The 8,845-nt window shown below is 69.0% G+C and overlaps 1 protein-coding gene across 1 annotated transcript; it reads right to left on the bottom strand.

The window, feature by feature from the left end:
• Window positions 1-205: 205 nt before the first annotated feature.
• PLD4 (phospholipase D family member 4) lies at window positions 206-8,572 on the bottom strand. Its single transcript, XM_059374144.1, has 10 exons — window positions 8,454-8,572; window positions 6,434-6,627; window positions 5,469-5,652; window positions 5,200-5,320; window positions 4,540-4,667; window positions 3,779-3,979; window positions 3,022-3,161; window positions 2,709-2,874; window positions 2,490-2,586; window positions 206-1,994 (listed from the first exon to the last, which is right to left on the bottom strand). Exons 1-10 carry the CDS (start codon window positions 8,478-8,480, stop codon window positions 1,792-1,794), a joined length of 1,461 nt encoding a protein of 486 aa, XP_059230127.1. The 5' UTR covers window positions 8,481-8,572; the 3' UTR covers window positions 206-1,791.
• Between the last annotated feature and the right edge of the window lie 273 nt (window positions 8,573-8,845).

Raw genomic sequence — 8,845 nt, 5'->3', positions numbered from 1 at the left:
CCGTCCGAGTGGGGAAAGAGCCGCCGGCCGCTCACAGCACTTGCGGGCTGGACGGGTGAGGGCCGCTGCGTCTCGCTGCCGCGCTCGGTGCCCTGCCTCGGGGTCCTCGCTGAGGACCGGCCACAGCACAGGCGCTTCCTCTGGCCTGCGAGGAGCGGACCCCCAGCGGGCACACTCACAGACGCGCGTCACACAGTCGCAGAAGTGACAGATTGGCCCCTTTGTGTGCTCTATTGCTTACAAGCAAACACGGTTGTGCCCACCGCCGAGGGGAGGGGTCACACAGGACACGGCTTCCGGGACAAGGTCGTGAGTCTGTCCACCGAGGCACAGAAGGAGCCACATCAAGGCACCCTGGGGGGCCTCTCAAGCCTCACAAGCTGGGTCTCCTGACGGGAAGGTCTGCTTTGGAACAGGCGATAGAGACTGCCCCGACGTGTGGCCACCAGCCCCTTCCGTGGCAATGGCCACTGGGCCATGGCTGTGGCTTTTTCCCTGTCATCCAGGCACGACCTGGAGCACTGGGACCTGATGGCTCGTGGCTGACCGGCCCGGGGACACCGCTGCTGGGGGCCAGGACCAGAGTGCAAACCCCCACTCAGCTCTGGAGGGCACCATGGGTCCAGGACAGGGTCTCTTTCTGACGGGGGTCGCTGTGCAGTCCACAGGCAGGGGACAGGAGCTGTGGGGAGCCGCCACAGCGGCGGGGGGCTTGGTTTGTTCCAGGGCTGCTCACACACAGACCAGCTCCCAGAGGCTGGGTCTGCCCTGCAGGTCTGGGCAGGGGAGCAGGCTGGGTCGGGGACCTTCCTCACCGACAAGGATGCTGACACACGGGGCCCGACTGCAGCCCTCCTGCTCACTCTGGGGCAGAGAGGACGGGGCGGGCAGGGGTGCGGCACTCCAGGATGTGGGAGGGCGGATGCGGGCATCTCCTCGCTCAGCTCCCTCAGAGTCCAGGGTTCCCTGGCCACGGAGCTCACCCCACACTGCCGCCCAGGGCGGCCTCCACAGATCGGGTGGGCTCTGGAGCCTTGGTCAGAAACCAGAAGTCGGGAGAGGCCAAGTGGGTGCGCTGGGACGGCCTCCGATCCGGCAGAAGGGCCAGAACCCAGGTGTCAAACAGGATTCAGAGCCTCTGCAGGGCGGTGTCCGGGCGTCTCCTGGGGCGGTGTCCCCTGGGCAGGTCCGTGTCCAAGGCTCCACCCCGGCTTGGTGCCAGTACCCCACCCCCACCCCCCCAGCCCTGGCTCCAAACCAGGTTCTCTCGACCCTGCCTGAAGTGCCGGCCCTCACTGCACATGGTCCTGGGGCCACACAGCAGCCCTGCACCCCTCCCCTCTCCATCTGTCCCCCATCCTGGGTCCGCACGTCCCAGCACCTGCTCCAGCCCCACCCCTGGCTCCTGTGGGTGAGGCCTAGGCACCGACAGGCAGGCAGAGCCGTCCCAGGGTGGCAGGATGGGGGGTGCAGAACCCCAGCCTGGGGCCGGGAGGAGTGGAAGCCGCCCATGCCAGACCCACACAGACAGGCAGGGAGGGGCGTGGATTCTAAAGCCTCTTCGTGGGTAGGGACTGTGGCTCTGTGGGTCAGGGAGGACAATCCCGGAAGGCTCCCTGGAGGAGGTGGGGCGTGCAAGGGGCCGGTTCAGGCGCCAAGGGCCGGGAGCTGGGAGGTCCTCGACGTGAGCAGGGCTTGTGAGGAGGGCGGCTCAGAGCCCTGACCCGCAGCAGGTGGGGAGGCGCAGCGGGACGCGGGAGCTGCGGGCCGGGGACTGGGCAGAGCAGCCCCTCAGCCTCGCCAGGCGCAATCCTGGCCCTGGGCTTGTGCGTCCAGGCCCACGGCGTAGCGGGAATCCCAGTCTCGCTCGAACAGGCGACGCAGCTGCTCCTGCACGGTGAGGAGCCCCGGCCGGCCGCTGGGCACTCTCTGGCTGACCACCAGGCCCACCCCTGAGGTGCTGCTGAAGTAGTCCTCCGACCAGTTGGAGGTGCCTGGGGCAGTGGGCGGGAGAGAATCCCGTGTGACTGGGAGGGGGCTCTCTCCCTCCGCAGGGCCCAGCCATCAGGCTCAGCCACGACCCTGGGGACGGAGGGGCTCCAAGGCCACTCTGCTGCCAGAAACTGCAGCCGGGCCAGCCCCTCAGATGCAGAAGAGCCAACCAGCTCTCCGCGCGTGCGGTGCGGCTCCTCCCAGTTCCCCTGGGGCTGGTGTCCCGACTCAGCGTCCTGAAAACTTGGGGCTTGGGGCTTCCCACCCGCCTGGCGCCCTGAGCCTGGACCTGTCCTGGACCTGAGAGCCCCCCCTCGGTTCGCCTCTGTCCTGAGGGGTCCGTGCCGCCCGTGAGAACTGAGTCCCCTTTAGCACCCTGGCCCAGCCACTGCTTGGGGGTCATGTCCCCCTTCTGTGGGTTTTTGTGGCCTCCGTGGTCATGCACACGTGCTCGGTGCCCCTCAAAGACTCGGGGTCCTGGGGCAGCGCCTGCTCACCGATGTAGGCCTCCTTCTCTGTGACCATGAACTTGCTGTGGCTCACCCTGCTGAAGGGGATGTTGGAGTGATTTCCCACTGGCATGATGAAGACTTTCTTTGGGGAACAGAAAGGGAGCACGTGAGGAGGGGGAGGAGGACCCCGCCCCAGCCCGGCCCTGCTGCGGGGTCCTCACCACATCTACCCGCCCCAGCCCGGCCCTGCTGCGGGGTCCTCACCACATCCACCGAGACCCCGGCCGCGGGGTTGCTGAAGGCCTGCAGGGACCTCAGGTCGGGGAACATGCTGGGGTCTGTGTGGGGCCAGCAGCTGACCAGCAGGCGCACGCGCACACCCCTGTTGAAGGCTGCTGTCCGCAGTGCGGTGTCCAGCACTGGCCAGTACCTGTAGGAGGGGGGCTCAGGGTCCTCGGGCCAACGGGGACCCTGATTGCAAGCCAGGGCTGAGCAGGGGTCCCAGTGGGAGAGGAAATGCGCCAGGGGCTGCCCCTCCGCAGAGCGAACCCCCCATCCCGGGCTCCCACGCCCCTACCTGGCCGGGTGGCTGAAGCGCGTGGTGGGGAAGTACTCCATCACTGAGACGTAGATGAACTCCCGGGCACCACGCACCACGGCCAGCAGGGCTTCCAGGTCCCGCGTGCGGCCGTGTGGGCAGAGTGCCGGTGGCGAGGCCTGTCCAGGCAGAGAGGTCCCCGAGGGCACTGAGCCGCTTGCTTCCTGGACCTGCGACCCAGCCTGCCCTCACCCTCCAGCATGTGGGATCTCAGAGGAAGACCAGAGGGGCCCCCTGGAGAGGTGGGGACAGGAGAGTGAGGCTCTGCACCGGGACCTCGGGCTGCCCTCAGTCTGGGTAGGAAGGCCGGGAAGCCTGCCCCGCGCTGCACCCCCGGCCCCCCGGAGGACCCGGCCCCAGCCTGATGCTGGGCCTCAGAGACCAGCCCCTGCTCCCACTCACCCAGATGGAGGGTCCGCCCGCCCCCAGCCCCTTCCCAGACGGACCCACTTGATGAGCTGGTCCGCCCTGGCCCTCGCAGGCCCCAGGCAAAAGCCCCTCCACCCCACCCAACAGTTATTTGAGCCCCCCTCCCTGGGCCACGGGAAGCCCCGCCCCCTCCCAGGCTGCCTGTCTCCTGTGGCCGTGGACGGCGCAGCCTGCGTCCTCTCCTGGAGCTGGGTCTGTGGACAGCCCGCCGCTGGCCGGGGGACCACAGCTGGGTCCTGGGCGCTGGGCAGCACGGCGGCGGGGCAGGCTCCCCGGGGATCTGGCAGGCCCCCTTGGCCGCTCTTACGGAGAAATAGGCCGTGGTGGGCACCCCGTCAAAGTGGCCCCGGAGAGGCTGGAAGCGGTTGATGTGGGACGAGAAGCTCCGAGGCCAGGCTCTGGGGAGGACAGCCCTCGGTGCCCCCAGGACCCAGTAGGTCTGGAAGGTCCTCTCCAGGTCGAGGGCCAGGCGGCTGCAGTTGTAGATGACGGCGCCCAGCTCCTTCACCTGTAGGGACAGGGCGGCGGCTGCGGGGGGCGGGCCTCTGCCCCGGGACGGAGCGTGGCCCCCGCGCTGGCAGCAGCGCCGCGGGAGTCAGGACAGACGGTGTGACAGACAGGGCTCGCAGGAGCTGCGGGGTGACGGGGGCCCTGCTGGTCTTGCACGTTGTACCCAACCGTCAAAGCCGCGGCGCGTGCTGGTTGCCGCAGAAACAGAAGATGCCTAAGAGAAGTCGCTCGTCGCGTCCCTGTCCGGCGACCGACAACCGGCGTGGCTGCGCTGGCCGCCACCCTTCTTGGGCTGGTTTTTCATGCTTTGCTTTTCCTTCAGGGACGCAGGTTTCCCTGGTGCAGAGACTGCGGCGTCTTCCCGTGGGAGCAACGACGTTCCGGGGCGCGGGGGCAGGCGCCGTGTAGGATCCCCGAACCCCCGACCCGGCGCCTGTTCCGCGCACCAGGGTGACGCCCCACCCCTGTTCCACCCGGGGCTGCACAGGACATCGCCAGGCCTCGGGAGCACGGGCGGCGGACGGGTCCCTGATGGGTCTCCCTGCCCTTGGGACTCACCTGCGTCAGGGCCCGCCAGTCCATGTTGGCACTGCCCAGGTAGACATGCCGTCCGTCCACGACCCAGAATTTGGAGTGCAAAACGCCCCCGGTGAGCTTCCTCAAGGGCACGAACCGCACCTGGGCACCTGGCCGGGGGGTGAGGACGGTGCGGTCACCGGGGTCTCGCCAGGTGTCCGCTTCACGGTAAGCCCAGTTCCTCGAGGTGGGACAGCTTGTTCGCCCTCAGAGCAGTCCTGCTAAGCTCATGCCGTCATAATCCCCACTTCGCAGGGAGGCGACGAAAGCACCGACTGACCCCGCACCCCTCGGGGCAGCCCCTCTCCAGAGCCCGGGGCTACAAGGATCACTTCCCAGCTGAGCTCCCAGCCCGAGCCCACCCACAGGTCAGAGCAGCTGGGCTCAGGGGGGCCCCAAGGCCACCCACCTCTGCCCACCACGGAGGATGACCGTCTGGCCCCTTGGAACCAGCCCCAGTCCCGCGAGGCTGACTTTAAGCACGCCGCCCCAGGCCCCTGCCCTCCTGGCGAACGAGCGAAGCACCGGGCCCCTCCTGGCCCCTCCCACGCAGCTCGGCGCGCCTTCCTCGTCCGTGGCACCAGCAGGTCACGAACCGTGCCTGCCCCCGAGGCTGCGGGCCCGGGCCGGACAGGCACCTACCTCGCGCCGCCAGGACCTGCAGGTCCGTGGAGTTCTTGGCCAGTGACGGGCTGTTGGTCGCCACAGCCAGGGAAATATTCTTGTCCAGCAGCTGCTCCAGCTTCCGCAGAAGGGCCTCCCCCTGCGAGGCCGGGCCAGCCATGGGGGGTGAGGCCTCACCAACTAGGAAGGACCCAGACCTCTCCCGGGAGGCCACCTTGCCCACCCACAGCTCAGAGTGAGAGAGATGCGCCCCGGCACCCAGGTGGGGTGGGCAGGGCCGGCCATACCATCTGGGAAGACGAGTCGTTGACCCCAATGTCGGCCCCTGTGAGGGACCAGTAGAAGGAGGCCACGTGAATGCTGCGCTGGGCGGCGTCCAGCAGCTGCAGCCAGGCCTGGGCCAGGGGCTGGGCCGACGGGCTGCCGGCCTGGGCAGGGAGGTCCCGGGGGGTGCTCTCCACAAGGACAAGCCTGCAGAGACAGCCCATGGGGCCTGAGCGGAGCACGGGGGCCACCAACCCACCTCGCGGCCCCTGCCCCGTCCCCACTGGTCAGGCCGGGGGGTCACCACCAACATGGGGTCCGAGCCCAGGCCAGGGGAGCCAACTAGACTGGATGGGGCAGGCACGAGCCCCACGAGCCCACTGCGGGCAGCGACCCCGGGGGCGGTGGGGGGAGCCAGGGAGGGAGCAGCGCAGACTGGGGCCCCGGGCCCGGCCCAGTTCCAGGCACGGCTGCTGGAGAGCCGTCGCTCTGAGCCGAGGTTGGGTCTGGGCTGCCGACTGGAAGGGAGGCTGCTGGAGGCGGCCCAAGCTGACCGGCCGGGCCCAGGGTGCAGGAGCGCCCTGCAGGCCTGGCCCCAGGCAGGGCCCGGACCAGGGGTGGTGGGAGCGCATCTTGTGCTCCACAGGCGGGGCTCTGAGCAGGACTCCCCCCACAGCAGAAAGCGTGAAAGGCAGGTGGCCGGGCAGCTGGGAACAGCGACACCGTGACAGGAAGGCTGAGAAGCTGCCCAGGTGGCTCCGGGCTTTGAAGCGGAGCTGTGGGGCAGCGGCCTGTGTTGCTGCGCAGAATACCCCAAGTCCGTCAGCTCCGGCCCATCCCCACCTTGGGGCCGCCCTTCCCGGCCAGCACTCTCTTCTGAGAAGTGGCAGAGGGCCATGCCGGCCGACGGGCTGGTCCAAGGGCGGGAAGCTCACAGAGGGGCAGAGCTGAGTGCGGCCGCGGGCCTGCAGACCTCACAGACACTCACCGGCAGGCGTCCTTCAGCCGTGGCACAGCCTCCCCACTCTGGGGCTCCCAGGACCGGCGGGAGCCTTGGCCCAGGGACGAGGTGGGCCCTTCCTCCGGGTGCAGCTGGCCACTGGTGGGCGGGAGGTACACTTGCCACAGGAAGTAGGCAAGAGCCCCAGCACCAAGCCCCAGCACGGCCAGCGCTCCCAGCACCTGCAGCAGGAAAAGGGTGTCACCGTGGGGTCCCCGGATGGCGTGCGTCTGCTCTACTTCTGGGTGGGCTGAGGTGGCCCTTCCGGTGCTGACAGAGACTGTCCCCGGCTCCCAGGGAGGGCCAGGCCTGCAGGGGGCTGGGTGGGCAAAGGATGGGGAGGCCGCTGAGCAGGGCCGAGCTCACTGTGGGGCCGGGGGACCAAGGGGCCTGAGGCTTTCCCTTGGGCCCCGACACAGGGACTGGGGAGCTGAGGGAAGCGCGCTGGTCTGGCTGGTCTCATCCTTGCCTGCGGAGCTTCCTCCCTCGAGCCCCCTGTTCTGCTGCGCTCGGGCTCTCTGTCCCCGGGCTGTGGGCCTGTGGAGCGGGGGCGCCAGGGCCTCTGATGCGCTCTGCGGAGCTCTCGGCCCCTGACACGGCGACCTGGTGCCACCAGCAGCCGCAGGCCCGTCACTGGTCTGCCCTCCACTGCCCTCCGCAGGCCCTGCAGATGGGGACTCCGTGTGGAGCCCGAAGCCGGTGTGCGTGTGTGTGTGTGTGCGTTGTGTGTGCGTGCGTGTGCGTGTGTGCGCGTGTGCGCATGGCTGTGTGTGTACGCGCGTGGGTGTTCGTGTCCGTCTGTGTCAGAGCAGCTAGCCCGGCCCTCTGGCTCCCCTCGCCCTCTTGCTCTCATCGGGCGCCCGCGGGTCTGAGCCTTGGTTCCTTCTTTCAGCCACGTGCGTAGTGAGGCCCGGAGCCACTTCTGCTTTCAGCTGGGCCCTCCTTACGGGCTGCTCCGTTCCCAGGGTGGGGCCTCAGCCTGGGGGGCCTCAGCAGCCCCCTCCTGGGACTCAGGAGGACTTCCTAGCTGGGAAGGCACGGCGGGGGCTGAGCGGAGACCCTTCGCTGCCATCCGGGGGCCTGAGGGCTAGGGAACCTGGGGTGCTGTGTGGGGGCCCCCCTCTGCCCCAGGACTCTACCCCCTCAGGGCAGCTAGTCCCACAGAGAGCTGGAAGCCAGGCGGACAGGGCTCCCCCATAGTGGCCTCGGTGGGCCAAGCACTCCAGGGATCGGTGCGCCCGCCGGGAGTGCAGGGAGGGGCCTCGGAAGCCAGAACGAGGCCTCCGGCAGAACCAGGGAGTCCCCCCAGAGGGAAGCCAGGATGCTCCCCCAGAGCTGCGTTCAGAACCTCACTCTGCCTCCCACATGGCAGAGCCCAGCTCAGGGGACCGCCCACGCCCCGGGGCCCATCGAGCCTTCACCGAGTCTCAGGAGATGCAGCGCTTGGGAAGTCCGAGGCTGGGGGCTGAGCGAAGGGGCCCCAGGGACCTCCTTGGACTGGCCGCTCCCTCCCCCACCTTTCCGCTGTACCACAGGGGAAAGGGGCCTGTTCCCCAAGTGTCCCAGGCAGAGAGGGCAGATCAGAGCCCCACAGCCCCACTGGGACTCGGAGCTGTCCCAGGCGCCTCTCTGACCTCCGCTCCCCGGAGCACATCCTCCCCCTCTTGGGCCCTCGGAACAGCATTGGGGCCTGGGGAGGCCCCCCCCGGGGCAGCTCCAGGCAGCTGCAGAGCTGCTGGCTCGCTGCAGTGACAGAAAGCCTGTGTCCCTGGGCTGGGGCCGGCCGTGGGGAGGGGGTGGCCCAATAGCCACCGTGCTCCTGGGCTGGGGATAGGCTGGGGCCCTCCGGGCATCAGCGGTCACGGCTGGCAGCGTGCGACTTCCTGCCCTGCGGAGCTGGGGTAAGGCTGCCAGGCCCGCGGGGCGCCCTGTGATCCCCTGGGCCTGGGCTCGCTGGCCGCCCGCTTCGGCCTGCCTCTCCCGCCTGGCCCCGGGCTCCCGGACTCACCTCCGGGGGTACCGCCTTGGCCTTCATCTTGCTCCAGCCACAGACTGCAGGCCCTGAGCTCCGGCAGCTGCCCCCGCCCCCAGCCCACCTGCCTGCTCCCTGCAGCCCGCTGCTTCCCCTTTCGGCCACTTCCTCTTCGTCCGGAGTACCTCCCTCGCTGGCGCCCCCAACAGACATCTGGAACTGGGTGGGCCAGTCAGAGGGTGCGGCTGGGAACTGCCGCCTCCAGAGAAAGTCTCTCCCCCGGCCCCACTCCCCAGGTGGAGGCCCGGGCATCAGTTGGGCTCGACACAAGCTCCAGAGACCCAAGGAGCCTGGCTCGAGCAAGATTGTGCATCTCTCTCTTGCACTAACCAAGGTTAGGGGCTGGTGGCTTAAAGATGGTGTTGGCT

This window comes from Mustela nigripes, chromosome 13 (assembly GCF_022355385.1).
Source record: "Mustela nigripes isolate SB6536 chromosome 13, MUSNIG.SB6536, whole genome shotgun sequence".
Taxonomy (NCBI): Eukaryota; Metazoa; Chordata; class Mammalia; order Carnivora; family Mustelidae; genus Mustela; species Mustela nigripes.
Note: the sequence above shows the minus strand (reverse complement) of the source record. Positions and strands in the feature narration are given on the sequence as shown.